We start from the raw sequence: 21064 nt of genomic DNA, 5'->3' as shown, positions 1-21064 counted from the left end.
GCTGCGCTCAGTGGATCTGCACTCCACAGTGCAGCCTAGGCGGAGTAGTTGAACGCAGATCCACTGACCGCTCAACACAGACAGCATCGTCAGAAGAAAAGTTGATAAAATAAATAAAAAATGTTGTATTGTTCGATACATATGCGTACCGAACCGAAAGCACTGTATCGAACGGTTCAATATCGATACGAGTATCGTTGCACCCCTAGTGTATGTGTGTGTGTGACTTCTAGTTTTTTCCCATGTTCCCCTTGGTCCTGTTCTAGAAGACAGATTCATCAAACACTGAGTCTAACTGATTAAATAAAAGATGGGAAACTCAGTTCTTGGCTCTAGAAAGGATGATAACACTTAGTTCAGTCAACTCAGAGCATGTTCACCCTGAGTTAGACATGTATGTGAGTGGTGGAAAAAAAAGCCTTCCTTGATCAAGCTAACAAGGAGGGCTCCTGGCAACAGGGACATAAACAGCAGAGCACCTGTTTTAATCCAGCGTACTCTGAAGTATGAATATGTATCAAGAGTCATCTTATTCACCTCAGCACTCAATTGAGTTTTCGTTATTAGATAAAGCTGACATCCTTAGCAGAAATTTACATTTAAATTCAACAATAAAAGCTGTAGCTTGACGAGGATGAAATGCAGATGACAGCAAGTGAAGCTAAGACGTTTTAATGATGGACTTCGGACCCTCGGAAACTGAATTTGGTAATCTTCAGTGGAAGAGAGGTCCAGGTTCAAACGTAAAATTTTTAGACTATTTAAAATCTTGGCTGATGGCTTTTAATGACTCAACTTCAAAGTTTACCTTTTTCCCTTCCTCTATTAAATTTAGCTTCTATTCAAGTTACTAGGAACTACCATTATCTCTAGGCTTTTAGTCTTATTTGTCCCCCTTTCCGCCCTCCACTTCTTTTATTCTTGATTAACAAAGTCCCAGAGGGGAATGTGCTCCAGCTGCCCCTTCTGTCAGTTACACACAGTCAGTGCACAAAATCCATCCCCCAACCATCCACTCCCATACTTTCACATGTATTAGTCCCAGATGATGCTTTCCATACAGACACTCAACCATGCACACATACACAATTTCAGAAACACAGGTAGATATGGCTAGTTTCAGGAATGTGTAAATATGTTATGTAGTGTGAGTGCGTGCCTGCATGTGTCACTGTGTTCTTTTTTCCCTAGTGTGGCTCATATGGGTGGAGGACATTCTCATAGTAATTAGGGATCAGCTGGGCTAGGGTGGGGGTGGGGATTGGGGGTTTACAGCAGGAATGCGTAGGGAGACAGATGGAGCTGTGTGCAATCGCTTCACTTTTCAAGGCGCTCTAACTTCCTCCTTCCTGAGGGGCGCAACGTCCCACCCTCACACGAAGCGTGCCGCTTTTGTGCAGATGCCAAAGCTGGACAAACTCCTCAGGCATGGCATGGAACCATTTATAGGGCAGGATGTTATCGTAGTAATGGTGGCTGACCGGTCGCTGATCCAGGTCGACGGAAAACGGCCAGAAGCCGTAGGTTGTGACTTCCTCACACAGTCCTAGGGCTAAGCTCACCAGGAAGAGCCCTGTGGATAGGCGCCTGGCGTGCACACCGTGGGATTTCCAAAATTTACCCACTGTGCGTAGGAATTCAGGGTTGGCAAAAAGCATGGTGAGGTTGGAGGAGGAATCTGCCAGTGTGTAATATGCCCGCAGTGATGGGTCTGTGCCAGGCCTCATGGAAAACGCAGGCATGTAGATGTAGCTCGAGCCATAGACCTTCATACTGTCCACAAAATCTTTTCTTGACCACAGAAGGCTCTGAAATCTGAGTAAGAGAGAAAGATAGATAAAAAGATGACTGTATAACTGTATACTTTAGAGTGATCGCTAACCTGGTGACTTCTCTGCAAACTAAAAATTGCTTTCTTCAGTTGCTTTCTCTTTCTGCCAGTTGTTAAAGGAAATGACCTTGCTATGCTGGTGCAATGGGGCACCAGCATAGCAATGGGGGCATCTACCATTAATGGGGCATCTACCATTAGCGACCCCTGCCACAAGACCTCGCCTACAGTGGAAACGTCTCAGGCAGTGCGAGAGGAGACAAAAGAGGGGTAAGCGCGGAGCAGGCTAGCGGCTAATCCACACAAACCCGCTATTCCCACTATTGCACTGTTCAACGTGCGCTCCCTGGACAACAGGCTGGATCATGTACACTTACTTCGGTCCACCTTGAAGTCAGTGAGAGAGTGTTGTGTCTTCGTCTTTGTGGAAACTTGGCTTAATAATAAGATTCCCGACAGCGCCATTCAACTCGACCGGCTAACATGCTTTCGAGCCCACCCCAAAACATACAAACCCTGACCCACCACCATTGCCCTTTCACTGACTGCCCCACACAAACTTGCCCACAATCACTATGATTGTCTTGGACACTGCTGTTTAAATAATTGTATAGTATTGTATTGTGTTTTACACAAGACTTTTATTTTATTTTATTATTATTATTTTTCCCTTTTTGTCTTTATATTTTTAGCGTACACTGAGGGCCATGGGAGCAAATTCCTGTGTAAGACTGTACATATGGTCTTTGACAATAAAGCTGACTTTGATTTTGAGTGTTTCTGGTCAAGTGACAAATGTACATTTGCTTAGTGTTTGCAACAGGGGTGCAGTTTCCAACTTGTTTACCTTTTCTCTATGATGCTTGGGTTGGCTGTAACCAGATGTGTCTTTGTGCCCACATCCTCCGCATATTCCTTTGAGATCGGTGGAAGGTTACACCTAAATAAACAGAACAAACATGAGTCTGAGTTTTCAGTTGGACAACGGCTGATCAGCTCTGAACATGTTTAGCCCAAGTGAAGTGCATGCGTGAGTAGAGAAAGAAAACCATCATTAATGGAGCTCCAATACTGAGATTCACCATAGCAACAGGTAAATAAAGAGCAGAGCATCCATTTTAATCCAGTGGACCGAGGAATAACAATGTGGTCACTATAGGCTATGAGAATTTTTTTTTAATAAACAGGAAGGGAAAAAGGAGTCATTTCAAATTGCTTGATCCGCTCATGATCACAGACACTATACTTTCTGTCGTCACCTATTACCAAACTTAATTTTTTAGAGAGTCACTTTGACTACGTTCACACTGCAGGCAAAAGCGCATCAAATCTGACTTTTCTGACCCTATGCGACCCATGTCCGATTATGGTATGACAGTTTGAAAGCAAAAATCCGATATTTTCAAATCTGACCTAGGTCACTTTCGTATGTGGTACTGAATCCAATAAATATCTGATGTTTTAGAAAGCGACTGCTGTTTGAATGGTCATTTCACATTAAATCTGAATGTCAGACACTATATGTTTACATAATTTAACTACTGCATCTCAGCCTGTGACTAACTGTCACCATGAAATGTTCAGAACACAGGGTGTCTAGAGGCTGAATTTAACACTTACATATTTAGTTCGGTTTTAGATTCTTGAACTCAATTTGACTCGATTTATTTCAAATATTCACCCCCAAGATCCCAACTGTGACAGCCTTATCTTTTTTAAATCAACGTGAATGATATCCAGTATGGCAAATGACAGATTGTTGATCAGTGTGTTATCTGCCGTAAGCTTTATACAGAGTTAAATAATGATTGCTAAAGTATATCAACATTTTTCCAGAGAAATAAGTTAATGTTTCTGTGCTGTCCCCAGAGTCACAGAGTTAAATAAATGGAGACCAGTTTTTCCAGGTTTTTCCCTGAGTTGATAAGAAATGTACCATAATCACTGTCTTTATTCTCACATTGACAACTGATTATAAAGCGGTGATGGTTAAGGAGGAAAAATAACAAATGTCTAAGTAGGATTTCAGCATGTGTAAAAACATAAACTTAATTCACTTAAATTTTTCGGACCAGAAGTCGCACTGGATTATAAGGCACACTGTCGTTGAACAGGTCTGTTTTCATACATAAGGCGCACCAGATTATAAGGCGCATTAAGCAAAACAAAACAGTCAGATAAGTCAAACTTTACTAAACTCATTCTTCTTGCTTCCTCCACTTCCGTACCATTGATTTGTTAATGATGAATTCTGTTGCAGCTGCTCTATTCCCATGTTGTTGCAGTATATTAATGACTAACCTCATATTGTGGGTAGATTATCTCAGTTATTCTCCTGACTGAAGTTTGGTCCGTTTAATGGTCCGTTTAATTTTTATCGAGTGGAAAAAAATTAGCATTATGCTAACATAGCTGTATCGCTAGCAATCACGTAGCACATCATTATATACTAGCTAGTGCAACTTCAGTAACCCTGCAAACATCACTGTTGTTTAGTTTTCTGTCTTCATTTATGTTGGAAGTGATAGCAGAGCTGTATGTTTTAATTTTTTCAGAAATCTCTCAGTCAGAGCATGCTATATCATGTTTAGGTAGAAACTAGCAAGCTAACTTCCTGCTAACTTCTAACTATTAAATTTAATTAATTCCGTTTTCATGCCTGGATGTTGAACTTAATTGTCACACCTGGTAAAGCAGCAACGCTGATCATTTTATAAAAATGAAAGAATTTAGACAGTTTTTAACTCTCAGTGATGCCGTAGTGTTCATTTGGCTTTGGGACCTGAAGAAGACAGAGTTTTGGACACAGATTACTCCGCAGGGCTCCTGACTATCCATCAAGCGGAGCGGCTTTGTAGCTTACCAAAGTTGTATTAAAACATTTTTTGACAGATTTTTGAGTGCCGTGTACCACATAAAATCTGTTTGAGGCCAGTAAGCACAACCAGAATTCATACATAAGGCGCACCAATTATAAGGCACAGTGTTGAATTTTGAGAAAATGTAAGGATTTTAAGTGCGCTTTATAGTGCGGAAAATGTGGTAAATTAAATTAATTCACTCTGTTTATTAACTCTAGTATTATGCACTGTGACAGCAACTTAATGAGGAAGGAAATTTAGTCAGAGAGAAAGCGAGGTTATGGAAGAAAATGTCTGTTACTCTGGTAACTGGCTCAGAGCTGACAGGACTTGCGGATAGGAAGAACAAAATGAAGTGGAAATGATGAAGAAAGAAAGAGCAGAGCTGGAGCAGGAAGAGGCATGATATGTGTAAATGTTAAACGGTCATGTATAGTTTGAAAGAGTTATTTCAGATTTTTAAGTTAAGAGTAATTTATAAGATGTACTATGTATGTGGCTGGTTTCTAGACACAGAAATAAAATGCTATTAGGTGGAACAGTGATGTTCATCTTCGCCACAGCAATCTAGACGGTGGGGCAACATGGTGGCTTCCACAAATCAGGGGACGCTCCTATTATTTTTAATGGACGTAAATCTAAGTTTATGCAAATACATGATTAGTTGGAAGATGTAATTACACAATGGATCAATGAATATTTATGAGTAGAGTATTTTTTTCTATTAATTAAACTCAAAAATGCTTACTGTACCTTTAAGTTAAACAGCTGTTACCTAAACCTTCTTCCTGGAATAGGGCCAACAGTCAATGTAAATTTAGAAGGTGACTCAAAATATAACCACTAAGCACACAGACAAAAAAACATACTCAACATTATACAGACAACCTAATTTATACATAAGACAGAAACAGTTTCACTTCACTGTCACTCAAAGCAAAGAAATGCTCTGTTGTGTTTTCTCGAGGCGGACAATCAGCTGTGCTTTGTCTTTAGACTGACACATACCAAGCCAGAGTACGTCAGTTACCACGAATTAAAAGACGTTTGTGCAAATCCAGAAGTATTCACTATTTCCTGGCGCTCTCAAAGGTCATCCTTTAGTTAAAATTCATATGTCATGCATTTTTCTGCATGCACGAGGTCTGTTGACTGTTGATGGTACATTAGTTCTTCAACTTGAACTTCTACTGCCCTTATAACTGATGAAAATGTACCTTTCCCCCCCGGTCTCCTCCTCAGTCTCAAGTCTTTGGTTACTTTTTAAAAATGCCAAGACAATCAGCTTGTTTATAAAATACAATCGATAGTCCTATTATAATATAACAGAAGATAAATATCTGACATACCCCATCAGATTTTTCTGCTTAACCTCTTTTCTTTCACATCCTCACTGTGGCCCATTTTTCTGTCTCTGTTCTTCCTTTTTTGTTGAAATCGACACCAGCTCTTATAATCACTGATGGTATCTAGCAGGTCTCTGGGGCACTGCTGATTCAAATTTGGAGTGGTTTTTGTTTCTTACCTCATAACAAAGTCGGCCTGGTCGATATCCCTGCCACACTTGCTGTGCCTGAGAATGCCGCCATTGCCCACCACCGCACACTTCTTCAGGGGAAGCTGCAAAGGGTTTTCCTGCACAGGAGACAACATTAAGCTTTGTTAGAATGCACACAGCCAGTAGCTCCTAAACACATGATGGGCCTAGTGCTAATGTGCCTTTATAGCCCCCGGGTGCTGACCGACAAAACCAGCAAAGTGATAAGAAGATTTGAGGCAGGCTGAGGTAATAGAGATGGATCATACACAGTTTCTGTGTATTATCCAGGACTTTAAACGTGGCATGGTTGTTGGTGCAAGAGAATTTCAGAAACTGCTGATCTATGGAGATTTTCCATACAACCACTGCCTGACAGGAGTTCTCAGCAAAAATGCCTTGTTGATGCCAGAGATCCAACAATAATGGCCAGATTTTAAGCTGATAGGACAGCAACAGTAACTCAATAATCACTTGTTACAACTACAGTATGCCAAAAAGCATCTCTATATGTACAGCACATTGAAACCGATAAACCATGAATTTCGCACCCGAGCCTCAACTCTTGCGGCCCAGTACCAAACGACCTGGGGGTTGGGGTTCGCTGCTTTACACAACATGCCTCATTCACTCATTCAGCCATTCACATAAGCACTGTTGTCTACGTCTAAGTGCTTCCTAACACGCACACTGTGATGACACACATATTCCTACTTTCTGATAAATGCATCAGAGATCAAATTATGAATCAGTATCTTGGCATGTAGACTGGAGCAGCAAAGGATCACATCACCAATATTCCAATTGATGGAGAGCACTGTTCTAACCTGTATATACCTTTCAACATTGCTGGTGCCTTTTCCAGGGAACCATTTCCACTAAAGCACCTCCATATCAACAGAGATGCAGACTTTTTAGGTGAGCGCTGACAATACACCTCACAGTCCCTCTGCTTTTTAATCTAGAGGATATGGTGTCCATGTCCTCCCCCCCCCCCATTTCAACTTTAAAATCTTCCTTTTTTCACTTTACTGTAGTCCATTTGAAATAAACAACCAACAGGGAAGTGACAACAAAAATGTCACTACCAGTAATCAATTTTGTTGCAGTGAATCATTATCTTACCATCACCACAGCTGAAAACTTATTAACTCAAGGGAATGGATTAAGCGAGACAGTGGAAACAATTGTTCTCATTATACCCCTCAGAGTGCACCCGCTTGAGGCACACACACACACACACACACACACACACACACACACACACACACACACGTATAGAGTCGCAAACAGACTCTTTGCCCTTAGAGTCTCTTTTAGACCTTTAACAGCAAACCAAGAAGAGGACAGGAACCAGAAAAACAAGCTAAAGCTGTAAAGCTCTAAAGGAAGACACTTGTTTCTTTAGCAACAGCACCAACTACTTTGCAAGCTCCTTTGACCACCAACTACTTACATTAAACCAAATCTTTTACTAATACGTGGACAGATTTTTTCTTTGGCTTGTTAAGTTGACCTGATTTATCCAACTGACGGAACAGACAAATTTACCATGATATAAAAGAGAAAACATGTTTAAGTAGTTAGTGTTGGACTTCTGTTCTATTTTTTGGTGTTATAATGTGCATGTAAGATTTTTCACTCAGTCAGTTGTGCTGCATACACTGTCAAAGGTCTAGAGAAAAGGAAAGACATCACTAAGTAAACATAAAAAAAAGATTATAGGACTCTAATGCTCAGTTCACTGAGCTGTATGTATATATGCTCTGTTTCAGTCACTGAACTAACCAGCAATTAACTGTCAAAGCCCTAATTGGCACATTCCCTGGCACATGCCCAGATACTGTAGCTGCTGCCAGCTTGGTGCAGCGTGGCTGCTTGTCTGCATTCAGACCTGCAATCACAGCAATGGGAGTTGAGAAGAAGGGAGTGCTTGTGTGTTTGAATTTGAGTACAGTACATCCCACCTAACTATCAGTTGTCTTTTTACTGGGAACCATAACTAGCCACAATATAGGTTTAAGGAAGTGAAACGGTCCCCATAAAAATATGCAATAGACACAAGGACATGGCTCTAGAGAGGAGCAGGGAAATGAAAAGATGACCTAATCATAGTATTTAGTCAGAAAAACACACTTGGAATAAAAGAAATGTTGGGCAAAACAGTCACTTTATAGAATCAGTTCACTTAAAAACACAAAATCCACCGTGTTACCTTATCGCACTGTTTTCTAATGGAAATAATGTTCAGCTCCACTGTTTACAGTGTTCTGAGCACTGTCTGCCACACATGTCGATTAACAAGTACATGAAGTGGAAAACTGGTTTAATATACATACTATACATTGCAGGAAATGTAATAAACAACTACTCCATCATCAGCTTATTCAATGTGCAACAAGCAGATTTGCAGTTTTCATCGAAAGTGTTAACGACAAGTTTGAGGTGAGAAAAAAAGTTGCTAGGTTTGTGTCCCCTGTACGGCCAGACCAAAGCTACAGATAGATTTCAGCAGCTGTAGATTGTTATTGAGTGGCTTGGTATGAAGTGGAATAGATTGGTGGGCATTAGCACTGGCATTAGCACTGGTACTGAGAAACTTAGAGAAGGAAAATGGAGATCCAACAGTGGTTCTGCACTGCATTATACATCAACATGCAGCAAATGCTCGACATGTAAACATACCACGTCTGTTCTCCTGAAATGTGTAAATTACACCAGATGCAGAGGTTTAAAACACTGCCAATTCTGAGCATTTTGAGACCAAACAAAGGCATTGTATGTACTGCAATTTAAAGAAGTGCGTTTGCTCAGCAGGGGAAACGTGTTAAAAAGATTTTTTTAAGTTAAGCTGAAGTGATGCATTTCATGGTGAAGCATTTCATGGAAATTGGAAGACTGGATGTTCCTGAGATTAATGATCCAAAAAGGTATAATGGATTTGGCATTCCTTGTAGACATGACACAGGAGCTAAAAATCCTGAACCTAGATCTACAGGATCCCGGACAGCTCATCACAACAGCCTATGAGACTGAACTGTGTAAAACTCATCGTTGTGGGGTTTTTTTTGTAGTCTTCGAACACTACCGTGGGCCTCCAATGAAACGACCCCAGCTCATCTGAGATTGAGACCCCTGCTCTCAATGTAAGCAACAAAGCAAGGTTCCCAGTATACTTAATTGAAAACAGGGCTGTTTCGAAAATCTCAAAACCAAGGTATATAGTTCCATTAGAATTAAAAAAAAATAAAAAATAAACAGTGATTTGGATTATAGTTGACACATCACCAAAACCAAAAGGCGAGGTCTTGAAAACTGCTTGATTTGTCCAAATTACATACATTTATTTTGCCATCATCTAAAAAAAAAATGAAAACCAGCATATTTTAGGTCATCCTCTACCTCCCTTACTTATGGTGTCCCTCAAGGGTCAGTTTTGGGGCCTTTATTGTTTTTAATATATCTTCTCCCCCTCCAGCATATAATGGGCTCTTTTGAGGACATTTCTTATCATTGTTATGCTGATGATATTCAGTTGTACATTTCTTTTATGCCCAAGGATTTATCTAAGCTTCAGCGTCTGAATGATTGCTTAGATTTGATCAAACGTTGGATGGCTGCAAATTTCCTCCAACTCAACGAGGGGAAAACCGAAATCCTCGTATGCGCCCCTGATAGGTTTCTATCGCAGATAGTGAAAGCCCTTGGTCCTCTCTCACTTTATGTTAAATCCTCTATCAGGAATTTAGGTGTCACCTTTGACTCGAGTCTCACATTGGATGGGCATGTGAAATCTCTGGTTCGGTCTTGTTTTTATCATTTAAGAAATGTGGCTAGGCTAAGCCCGGTTTTATCTCGCTCTGAACTTGAGATTGCTATACATGCTTTTATTTCGTCACGCTTGGATTATTGTAATTCGCTGTTTATGTGTCTAAGCAAAGGTTCTCTGGATCGTCTGCAGGTTGTGCAAAACGCTGCAGCTAGGCTTTTGACAAAATCCTCCAAGTACTCACATGTGACACCGTTATTATCTCAGTTACACTGGCTTCCTGTTAAATTAAGAGTTGATTTTAAGATCTTGGTCTTGACCTACAGAGCTGTGCACGGACTGGCACCAGCCTACATCTTTGATCTGCTACAGCCCTATGTCCCTAGCAGGTCTTTGAGGTCATCTGATCAGGGCTTACTTGCTATAAAAAATACTAAGAGGAGGACTAAGGGTGACAGAGCTTTTGCCACTGTGGCCCCGAGACTGTGGAACTCTCTCCCCCAAGCATTAAGAACTGTGGACTCAGTAGCTGTTTTTAAAACACAACTCAAAACTTACCTTTTTAAAACTGCTTTTGGTTAATTTTATGCCTGTTTTATTTTCTCTTTTTAAATCTTTTCATGACTCGTAATCTTATGTGCAGCACTTTGTGATTCTGTCTTGAAAGGTGCTATATAAATAAAAAATGTATTTATTTATTTATTATTCTATATTTGAAAAATAAAATTTGAAAAAGAATTAGGCATACACATGAAAGCATGAATTCATTCTGCTTGTAGCAACAAAATCAGTTTAGGCTGGTGGTGGTGACGTAATGGTGTGAGGGCACACTCTAGGCCCCCTTTGTATCAACTGAGGATCATTTATGGCCACACCCTACCCAAGTATTATTACTGGCCATGTCCATTCCTTTATGACCATAGTGTATCCGTCTTCTAATAGCCGCTTTCAGCAGGATGAACCTTCTCACAAAGTTCAATAAAATACAATCTGGCTTCTTGAACATAACAATAAGTTCACTGTCCTGAAATAGCCTCCACAGTCACCAGATCTCAATGCATCAGAGCACTCTGCACGTGGAGGACTGGATGAATCTCGTCATAGATGTGCAGCACATAAATATACAACAACTGTGTGATACTGTCATGTCAATAAGGATGGAAATCTCTGATGAATGTTACCTGTACCGTGTGGAATATATTATACACAAATAATTAAGGCAGTTCAAGCTAGTACTAACAAACTGTACCTAATAAAGTGTCCGGTGACAGTAAGTCTATGTTTAAACCAATATATTAAATGCAAATGGAAACAAACACAAGTGCCTAGGTTGGTCATTTTATTTAATTATTCACACTCACCTCCCCCTGTCCTTCATGAAAGAACATGCACAGCTCATGCCTGGAAATTAGGGTAAAATATTCATCACATGTACCAAGAAGGATATTTGACTGCAGATCTAAAGCCTCAGAGAAAGAACTCAATATGGTAAACACAGCAACAGCACTTACACCTATAGCTCCCCTTTCGTTGCTGTTTCTACTCACGAGCACAAAAAACCCTCTTTCCTTTTTTCCTAAGTGAAAATAGAGCAAAAAAGAAAGACCTTGAAGCCGCGCCCCTTTCCAGTTTTAAGTAGTGTTGCAACAACACTGTCCTAGACTTAAGTGGAGAAAGAAAACCAGAACAAGACTTATATAGTTGAGTGTTATAAAAGGACAGAGCAGGAATTGCAGGGAATAACTAACTGTATTATCTTTTTCAGCTTTCAAGTTGCCCCAAACCACTAATCCTGTCACATCTTCATATCGACTCCTGTCCACACTAAGAGCTGTAGATCTGTAATCCTCTCCCCTCCTCCATTATGGATCAGCTAGATTTCACACTAACACAGTCACCACAACACATCTGTAATGCACCGGGTAGGACAGAAATCAATTTTCAGTTATTTGGTCTCAGTCACATCTCAAAGACACAGCTGCCGGTCTTAAAAACATGCATCTCTAGATGTGGGAAAGTCAAAACCCCACAATGAAACCAAGAGGAAGGACTCGTATATGAACTGACTGTCACAGCAACTCAGACAGCACTATTTTCTGAGAAACATAAGAGCGTTACTTATCAGTATACCTGTACAAAGAGAGAGTACGTGTTGTTGTTGACCGTGTGCGAGTAGTAAAACTCGCCATCGTACCACAGGACTTTGCCCACAGGGGCGTTCTCCTTGGTCACTGCAAACATCCGCTTCGGATCGCAGCATTCTGACAGCAGCTTCCTGTGGAGAGAGAAGGAAACACCTGACTGTTTTTAAAATACTTTCTGGTGATAACTAGACAATGACAGGCAATAACACATCTGTAGCTATCTTCCCAAAGGAAGGCACCTGACGATTAGTCCATAGGACTAAACTAAATTAGATACTTTAACTATATTACATGATTACATCAGGCTAATTTTAAACTGCCTTTTCTCTTATCTGTTAATCTGTTAAGTCATTAACATATAAAAGGTCTTTATAGCTCCATTAAAAGAGAACCACAGAAACAACCCAGCTCCAAGTGAGTATCACATCCTCCAGCAGGCATGCTCTTCAGGGGTCACTTTCTCTGATTACCCTGTAATCAGCTTTGCCTCTGAGAATGTTGACTAAGATATAAATAAAGCTGCTACTCTGTAACTAACACACTCAGAGCTCTGCTTTTGCTTTGTCCGTGGTCATCTTTGTGGCTGAGACACTACTGTAATACATTAGAATTACTCTCTTTAGAATTATGGTTTTGTTTGTCATAATTGTTGGTCTTAAAGCACCAAAATATTAAAAGCATGTATTAATTACGAAATTGAAACTGAAATTTCAGCAATAAGCCTTAAAATTATTATCAATCATTTCATCTTGTCTTGAAACACACTTAAATCCAATGGGGGGGGGGGGGGGGGGGGGGCACACGGCCAATCACAGCTTGAAGCTTATTAAAGGAAATTCAGAGCTCTGAGTCGAACCTGTACAAATCGATGCCGGTCTGGTTCTTCTGCCAGTCTTCCCCCTGCCTCAGCACCTCCTCCACTATTTCTTTATCACTCGGCAGTCTGTAGACAGGGAAAACGTAAAACCAGCAAAGCACCAGCACGCACAGAGCGGCCCACGCCGACAATTTGGCCCGGTAGCATCGCAGAAACATCTTTCCCTTTTATTTTATTTTCCCTCTATCCCTCTCCTTTTTTTCTTATTTGTTTCTCAAAACCACCAGCAGAGCGAAGCCTGTGGTGTGAAACGCAGTCTTTTCAAAGCAGGTCTCTCTGTCCGTCCTGAATCCCCGTCTCATCCCGCAGACGCGGTGGGGGTATGAATGGAGGAGCAAGGTAGTCTGTTATCCAGTTGTTTGGCTCGAGCATCAGTTTGGAAATCCGTTTTTGTCTTGGCGAGGTTTTAACAGCGAGAAGCGTCTATCCCTGCAACGGCTGGCGCTGGGTTGCGGGGCTGTTGGGCAGCGTGTGTGGCTCTGCAGGAATCTGCTGTTCTGTTCTTGGTGCATCACCATCTCCATTACAGCGCGCGGTTTGTGAGGAGGCACGCGTGTTCCCTCCAAACCCCGCGTCCTGCTGCATCCCGATTCTGTATGTCCCACTCCTTTCCACCTGGATCTCTCTCGACCCCCACGACCACGATCACCGCGCGCTATCGCCCAGATCCTGGACTGTTCTGCTCTGGGGGTCTGCGGTGCAAGTTAATCAGCCAAGTCCGACTCAGCTCCCCTCCACCTCCCCGTCTTTCTTCTATCGACACCGCCCCCTCCCTCACCCCTTTTCCCTCAGACAAAGTGCTTCTTGTGCAGACGGAGGCGCATCAATGCCAATAGTACCTCGTGCGACAACGGAAAACGGCTTTCAAAATAAAAGCACACTCGATCCTTACGGCTCACGCTTGTCCACTTTCCCCCTGCACCTAGCAAGCTGAGAAGGACCTGAACACAATTTAGGTTAGAATTTTATTGAGATTATTTTTATTAAACTGCCTGCTCTAACACAACATATAGATAAAATCATGGATAAATAGCTCTTGCAGAACGTCATGTTTATTTAGGGATAACCCAAACAGTAGATGTTATATAAGTGAATCACATAACCCTTTTTAATGGTTTTATAGGCCATAAAACCATTAAAAAGGGTTATGTGATTAACTTATATCGTTGTAATGCAACCTTTGTTCCCTCTTGCTGAAAGTTCCTTTTTGCCCTTTAAAATGTTCCAACAAATCGTCTTACTGTTGGAGTGCCACGTTTCTCTCTCTACAAATCTACAAATATATAAAGCAAAATCAACCTTGGTTTAGTCCTGATTAAACATTTAACAGTATATTTACGCATGCCGCACTGTAGAGCATGCTGAGCAAAGGCTTTTGATGTTTTTATGTGCAAGCATGCAATAGCACATGGACTATTATAAGATTATAATGCATCTAGGCTTGCAGTGCATTCTGCCAGACCATATAACACACTCACACAATGTCAATAAAAAAGGGGGAATAAATTTAAATCTTAAATTTGCAAATGTGTCGATAAAGCAATGCCATAAAACACGTGCCTTAGAGCATATTGTGTAATCTTGTATCTGTTACAGGTCTTAATCTATTTTACATGAAAAATATGCTATTCTAATCCCATTTAAGAAGGTGAAGCTGAAGGTACTGTCCTTTTAACACTAAAATGTTAACTTTCAACCTTAATGTTGAACATTCTGGCTTAAAGAGCAGATAAACACATCAAAATCCAAAGAAGACTTCTTATCTCAAGGAGCTGGAACCTCAGCGGAGCGTGCGACTCCAAAGTTTGCTGTACCAAGTTTAGCCATCAGCGCTTCTCTTTCTTCTTTGGACTTGCCTTGAGACATTTTTTGATTATTAGGCACTATCTTGATGATTGATTTCATAAAGTAAAAGGCACAGCATCCACATGCTACTGTAATATTCACTGAAAGGCTTCTGCTAAGTAATTTATATTTCTCACTGTGACAAGTGACTGTTTATAATATTACCTGTACATTTTTTTAATCTTTTGACTTTTCTTTTACAGCATATTTCAATATATTTCTTGAGTGAGAGTCTTTATTTTAAAGATCCTGCTTCAGAGTCACGTCTGTATTACCGCTGACTTGTCAATGACTGACGCGTAAAAGCAAGCATCCTCTCTGATGTGAATCGCTGTCGCCCCCTGCCGGACATCTCCTGCACAAGCGAAATAGGATTTCACACGAGACGCTGCTGCAGCTGTGAGATTACCACACCTCAACGCCACACTAAAGCCACTTTGCGATCTCATTTTAATCCAGACTTTACCCTCTTCAGACGATTGCTCTACAACAAAAAAGTCCATTTTTTGCCATGTGCCCAGGATTTTTCTTTTGAGCTGGACTGTACTTGCAGCTGCAGTATAACCTCCTGTATAAACCTTCGCTATGTAACTGCTTTATCCACCCCAGAATAATCCGGTGTGTGGGCGTAGGCATACCAGATTTTCAGTAACTTGAATTTTTTAACTTTGCTTCCAGCTGTGCTTTCTCTCAGGATGCCTCTTTGACCCTGACAGTTATGAGATACTTATAAGGGAACTGTTTTGTGCTTGTTTTTGACGCACTCTATGGAAACCCTAGAGAGGGTCATGCGGGGAAAATCAGCAGTTTCTGAAATAGTCAGACCAGACCATCTGGTGCCAATAACCATGCCACGGTCAAAGTCACTTAAATGGTATTTCCTCATTCTGATGCTCAAGTTTAATACGTGATTATTAAAATAACTCAAAGTTGTACTTTAGGGCTGTAAATGAAAAAAAAATTCTTTCATTTTGTTTTTCCTAAAAAGAAGTACATTTGATACACAATACACACGATAACTTAACTTGTTATATCATGACCATGGGTTCAGGTGGACTATGGAACATATGACAAATACAACAAATGCAAAATATAACTTTAAATATCTTCTTTAAAATCGAAAAAAACAATTTTCATAATTTTCAATTCTCCGTTTGTTCTTTCCTTAAAGCCCAAAACTGACCTATTTGTGAAAACAGCACCAGTAGAAAGTGCATTACAAGCAGTTCCCCAATACCAAGGCCTGCCTAGTTTTTCTTTTTGGGTGCCTGTGTGTCTGTGCAAAGACAGGAGGGAGTTGGGTTGCATCAGAAATAGCACTCCCACCTGCTGAGGATCACTGGAAAGAAAATATGACAGAACATTTGTTGTCCCCTTCATCTTCTTCCTTTTACTGACACTTTCACACGCAATGAGGTATTGTCTCTTCAGCTTGCCCACCGCTGAAAGCAGTGTACTGCTAATTTGACAGATAAGTTGGTAGTGTATGCCATAAGAATATTTACTGGCACAAAAAACCCCAAGCTCTTAGAGTTATGCTGTCCATGAATTTAAGGGAAATTATTGGGGTAAAATGATTCAAATACAAGCTGACGCAAGATATATATTGATTTAATTTAAAAATTGCGAAGACAAAGAAGTTTGAGATGTAACAAACTGAACAATAATACTGGCAAGCAATTTTCAGATTTCTAGCAATGAATATTTAATACTCTATCTTGAACTTAAGAGCTGCTGAATGCACTGCTCTTAAAGCCACAGAATGCAAAATTCATCCGTGATGCTAAACTTGAATGGTATTATGTGGTCGGTCTATAATGGCGTTACAGTGAAGTCAAGTAGGGTCAGAAGGAACCATGTCTGACAGGCTCATCTTTTAGCTGACAGATATTCTCACTAATTTTCACAATGATTTCTAATCTGTGAGAAGCCCTCAAGAGAGCAAAGGAGCATTGACTGTTCCATGTTACATGTGGCTCTATATGAAGATGCCCTTTGTAGCTAATGCTCAGTTTACCAAAAACACCTTAGCGCTTGCATCAGTTTTATTCCAGTATAAGCCACTGGAAATATTAGAAACTTGATGCTCAGGGGTTAAGTGATTTGCAAGAAGAGTCAGCACTCAGGTCAAGATTAGCGCTCATACTCTGGAGTCTTTGTAAAGTCGTGCCAAAGAATTGTTGACAGTAGATGTTTGTGTTTTGAAATCTTTCTATATGCGCCTTCTTCAGCTCTGAGCAACTGCCTTGCTTTTGAATGTAGTTTATTTAAAGAGTGTGCTCTGTTGGGATTTCTTTGACTGTTTTGGTAGATTCTCACAGAGAGAATTTGTCATTTTTTCAAATGTCACTGAAAAATGACCCTAAAATGAAACAACAAATATTTTGAAACTCAGACTTTTCTACACCAAGATGCTCATTTCACCCCAGGAAATGAATGGCTGTTACATGCCTTGTCACACAGCAGATTTTTCCTGTCTTTACCAACTTCCTGTTTCCATTTCCTGGAAATTTTAAAGAACGGCATGTTGCTTTGAAAGCTGTATCCAGCATTAACAAGGTCTTGACAGATGTGCGAAGGACCCAGATTTAATCCAGATGACTCAAGTGACCATTTGTGGTTGCAGTGATTTTTGCTTTCTACAAAGCTTTTAGAAGTGTTCCTGAGCTCATACAGTCATACGCACAGAGATTTCTCTGGAGTCTGTAAACCATTTAGTCATGTAAAGACCCTGGATAAGAAAACCCCAGATTCTTTGCAACTGTCTGTAAAAAGAAAAAAAATGAATTAAACTCTGTTTTTTTACTGTACTTGCAGTAAACCTTACCGCATGTGCTGACACTGCTAACTCGGTTAAAAGCAGAGTACAATGGAGAAGAGGCCTGATCTATTCTTAGAGTATGATTGTCTGCATTGGCTAGCCCCAGTAAAGGCTTTAGGTTTCTCATAAACAGCATATTTATTACTGAGAGAATCTCTTTAGCTATAATGAATTGATGTAATTGCTTAGGTTATACAGCTACTGGCTTCACCAACATAGAAGAATTGGCAAGCTTTCGAATGTCCTTTTTATGAGAACTTATAATAATGTCTATATGTGTTACTAATATATCAGCTTGTGCATTTTTCCAATTATTCCAATTGGGAAAAATGATAACATTTCAAATGCTGATCTCTAGACAATACCATTAAGGCAACGCTACGGATTTATTATTACACTTTCCTTGTGTTGTCAGTGTCAGGGGAGGTGATATTTAATGCTTGGTCTCTTGCCAGCACATTCTTGGGACCAGACGTTATATCTGCTGTCCACTCGCCATCAACCCCGCATAAAAAGCTGCCCATTGTCTTCAGCAGCTGCTGTTTGGCTCTCTTCACCTCCACAGACGCTCATTTACAGGTAAAAGAACAGATGCTATATTGTGTGTTTTACCTAGTTAAGGTTTCTCAGAATATTGCCAGAGTGACTAACAAGAAGGTACTAATATAATTTTAATTTTCTTACAAGATTAGAGCAGAAAATATAAAAAATAAATAGAATTTGTAGACAATAAGACAGTTAATGGTTAAAGCTGTACAATATAGTAATTTGTACATACTTGTACATAAATGCTGTCAACTTAACAAAGAGCTGATCTTAAAAATCTGGGTGCAACTGCTGCTGTCTGGCTTTGCTTTTTTTTGTCAGAACAAATGTTGTAGCTGATGTATTCGCTTAACAAATCTGCTGAACTGTCATTAGTTAAACTGTAAAAAATACAGAATGAAAAAATTAATATTTGGGATGACGATCAACACGATGGAGTAAATACATGGTTAATTTTCAGTGTAGTTTAATGGGATGACATATTACACCAAAACGTCACTAATACAAACTTTCTTTCCTTCCATGTGTTTGTTTCTGCTCAAGAAGTTGAAGTGAGGTAAGAAAATTCCTTTTATGCCTGCTGTATGGTTCATATTTGTGAAAATGTTTTTTAAGGGAAAGTTGTGCTCGCTTCCTAAAAGGATAAGAATAGATAATGCACTCATGTAAACCTGCCATTGCCTTTAAGATCATCGTCCTCATGTGTTCCTGCTTGCTGTTTCAGGAGCACGACAGATCCAGAGCGATGAATCCCAGAGGGGAAAAGGTGAGCCAGCTATATTCCACAGTGTTAATCCTCCATGCATGGACAGGGGACACATTGTCCTTGCACACATGTGAAAGATGTGGCAGTGGTTATCTGTCAGAATTGTTATCTGCATCCCTGAGAGCTTTCCCCTTGACTTCATCCTAATAATAAAGCGTTATCTTTTTATGTGTGACTGCAGTAAGTGGAGTCAAGTTTGACACTTGCAGGTCTTTCCATAAAATGTGCAATGTTTAATTTTAGTTGAAAGATACAGTGTACTTTGTTAGCCTTTTATTTACTGTACTGGACACTGTAAATATCACCTTACGGACCTAAATAATCAATATTTGATTTAGAATCACTGAGCTGATTGTGCTTTGGCTTTCTCCACAGCCGAAGTCGAAGATTTCGGCTTCTCGCAAGCTCTCCCTCAAAGTGAGTTGCCTTTACACGCCTTCTTTTGTTTGCTATATATCCCCATGACAACGAAACTTGATATTAATTTAATACTATTTTATATAAGAACAATATGACGAGCCATGCACATGCTGCAAGTTTTATTAACTCCTGGTGCACACATGACTCACTGCCATATAACATAATACATACTGTTTATGAACACCAACATAAATTATCATTTTTGTCACGGTCAGACTAAAACTTCCTCATCCTGTGATTGATACCCATTTGTGTCCAATCAGATGCTGCTCCTCACAAGAGCCTGTGAGGATTTGGAGAAGGAGAGGCAAGAGAGGGAGGAGGAGAAAGTACGCTATTTAGGAGAAAAGTTGCCTCCGTTGCAACTGTCTGGAAAGTCCCTGCAAGAACTACAAGTAAGCGCTCTAAAGCCACAAAAGACCAGCTTTTGTAAAGCAGAAAATATAATAATATTAATGTTATCAATATCTGATCTTTTAGGAACTGTGCAAGCAGCTTCATACAAAAATTGATATTGTGGATGAGGAGAGATATGACTGTGAATCCAAAGTGAGCAAGCATAACAAAGATGTAAGTCTCTTTTATCCTCCAGACCTCTGCATATCCTTTGTATCTGTAAAATAACAATAACTTGAACAAATGTCTGAATTGAAATCGGGGGTTAAATTCTCTATTAACTGTATATTTAGGTCAAACCAGAACAGGCTGGCCAATATGACAGAAAGACATTCCTCAAATATTATTGCAGCACTTTTACACTATGTACTCTCCTAAAACCTAAAGAATAAGGAGACAAAGTGAGCTTTTTCTTTCTGTTTTTTTTTTTTTTTCATACATTTTGCATCATAACGCTTTAGATCCACGAGCTGAAGCTGAAGGTACAGGACCTTGGGGGCAAGTTCAAAAAGCCTGCCCTGCGAAAAGTGAGGGTGTCAGCAGACGAGATGATGAGAGCCCTCCTGGGCTCCAAACACAAAGGTTCAATGGACCTCAGAGCCAACCTCAAGTCTGTGAAGAAAGAGGATGTGAAACAGGACAAGGTACCAGAATCACCACGCTCACATTTTAGCTCCTAATCTCTTGTGTTTCTCAGTATCAAAACATTTTTTTCTGATTTTTATTTATTTTTTCCCGGTTCTCTTCATTCTCAGGTGCTTACCAGTGAAGTAGGCGACTGGCGTAAGAATGTGGAGGCCATGTCAGGTATGGAGGGCCGTAAGAAGATGTTCGACACAGGCGGCGGAGCACAGTGAGATCACCTCTAAAAGCAGGAAAAGTTAAGCTGTCTAGACAGAAAAAGTGGAATACCTAATGGGAGACAAATTGACCCGAAAGCTGCTGGAGTTTAGTTTGAGGTAAAAGCAAGTATAAATCCCACCTGTGCTGCATTTTACCTGATAAGTCACTCAGTGTAACGACTCAAGGCACTTAAAGTGTAAAATAAAAGTGTAGAAGCCCATGGTTTTTTTTCGTTACCAAAGAATATTTTGTTTTGTCATGTCACCTTAAGACAATTAAAGAGGATTTAAATGAACACATATTGTTTCCATCGGTGATGTTCCATATCTGTACTTGACTTTATCGTGTTTCATTTTATTGGCACCAGAAGGATTATGTGTGGCACGTCAAAGGACGGCAAGCAGCTTG

The 21064-nt window shown here is 40.2% G+C and overlaps 2 protein-coding genes across 2 annotated transcripts; one reads left to right on the top strand and one right to left on the bottom strand.

The window, feature by feature from the left end:
- Window positions 1-1212: 1212 nt before the first annotated feature.
- On the bottom strand, window positions 1213-13781 carry st8sia1 (ST8 alpha-N-acetyl-neuraminide alpha-2,8-sialyltransferase 1). Its single transcript, XM_085137806.1, has 5 exons — window positions 12999-13781; window positions 12129-12273; window positions 6218-6327; window positions 2679-2771; window positions 1213-1815 (listed from the first exon to the last, which is right to left on the bottom strand). The coding sequence occupies exons 1-5, from the start codon at window positions 13175-13177 to the stop codon at window positions 1335-1337; spliced, it is 1008 nt and encodes a 335-aa protein (XP_084993932.1). The 5' UTR covers window positions 13178-13781; the 3' UTR covers window positions 1213-1334.
- Window positions 13782-18154: 4373 nt separating this feature from the next.
- On the top strand, window positions 18155-20951 carry LOC146499534 (troponin I, slow skeletal muscle-like). The gene is made up of 8 exons (XM_085137807.1): window positions 18155-18264; window positions 18775-18787; window positions 18956-18997; window positions 19373-19414; window positions 19681-19812; window positions 19898-19987; window positions 20275-20457; window positions 20569-20951. The coding sequence occupies exons 3-8, from the start codon at window positions 18977-18979 to the stop codon at window positions 20668-20670; spliced, it is 570 nt and encodes a 189-aa protein (XP_084993933.1). The 5' UTR covers window positions 18155-18264; window positions 18775-18787; window positions 18956-18976; the 3' UTR covers window positions 20671-20951.
- Window positions 20952-21064: the final 113 nt, after the last annotated feature.

The sequence above is a fragment of the Neolamprologus multifasciatus genome, chromosome 17, assembly GCF_963576455.1.
Source record: "Neolamprologus multifasciatus chromosome 17, fNeoMul1.2, whole genome shotgun sequence".
Taxonomy (NCBI): Eukaryota; Metazoa; Chordata; class Actinopteri; order Cichliformes; family Cichlidae; genus Neolamprologus; species Neolamprologus multifasciatus.
Note: the sequence above shows the minus strand (reverse complement) of the source record. Positions and strands in the feature narration are given on the sequence as shown.

What these genes read in the sequence shown, in the direction of transcription:
- st8sia1 (XM_085137806.1), bottom strand. Translation starts at nt 13,177, where the DNA reads ATGTTTCTGCGATGCTACCGGGCCAAATTGTCGGCGTGGGCCGCTCTG. An exon ending in CAGGCCGACTTTGTTATGAG is followed by an intron (nt 2,772 to 6,217) that starts GTAAGAAACAAA and finishes CTGTTTATTTAG; the next exon opens with GTGTAACCTTCCACCGATCT. An exon ending in CCAAGCATCATAGAGAAAAG is followed by an intron (nt 1,816 to 2,678) that starts GTAAACAAGTTG and finishes TCTCTTACTCAG; the next exon opens with ATTTCAGAGCCTTCTGTGGT.
- LOC146499534 (XM_085137807.1), top strand. Translation starts at nt 18,977, where the DNA reads ATGAATCCCAGAGGGGAAAAG. An exon ending in CTCGCAAGCTCTCCCTCAAA is followed by an intron (nt 19,415 to 19,680) that starts GTGAGTTGCCTT and finishes GTGTCCAATCAG; the next exon opens with ATGCTGCTCCTCACAAGAGC. An exon ending in AGGATGTGAAACAGGACAAG is followed by an intron (nt 20,458 to 20,568) that starts GTACCAGAATCA and finishes CTTCATTCTCAG; the next exon opens with GTGCTTACCAGTGAAGTAGG.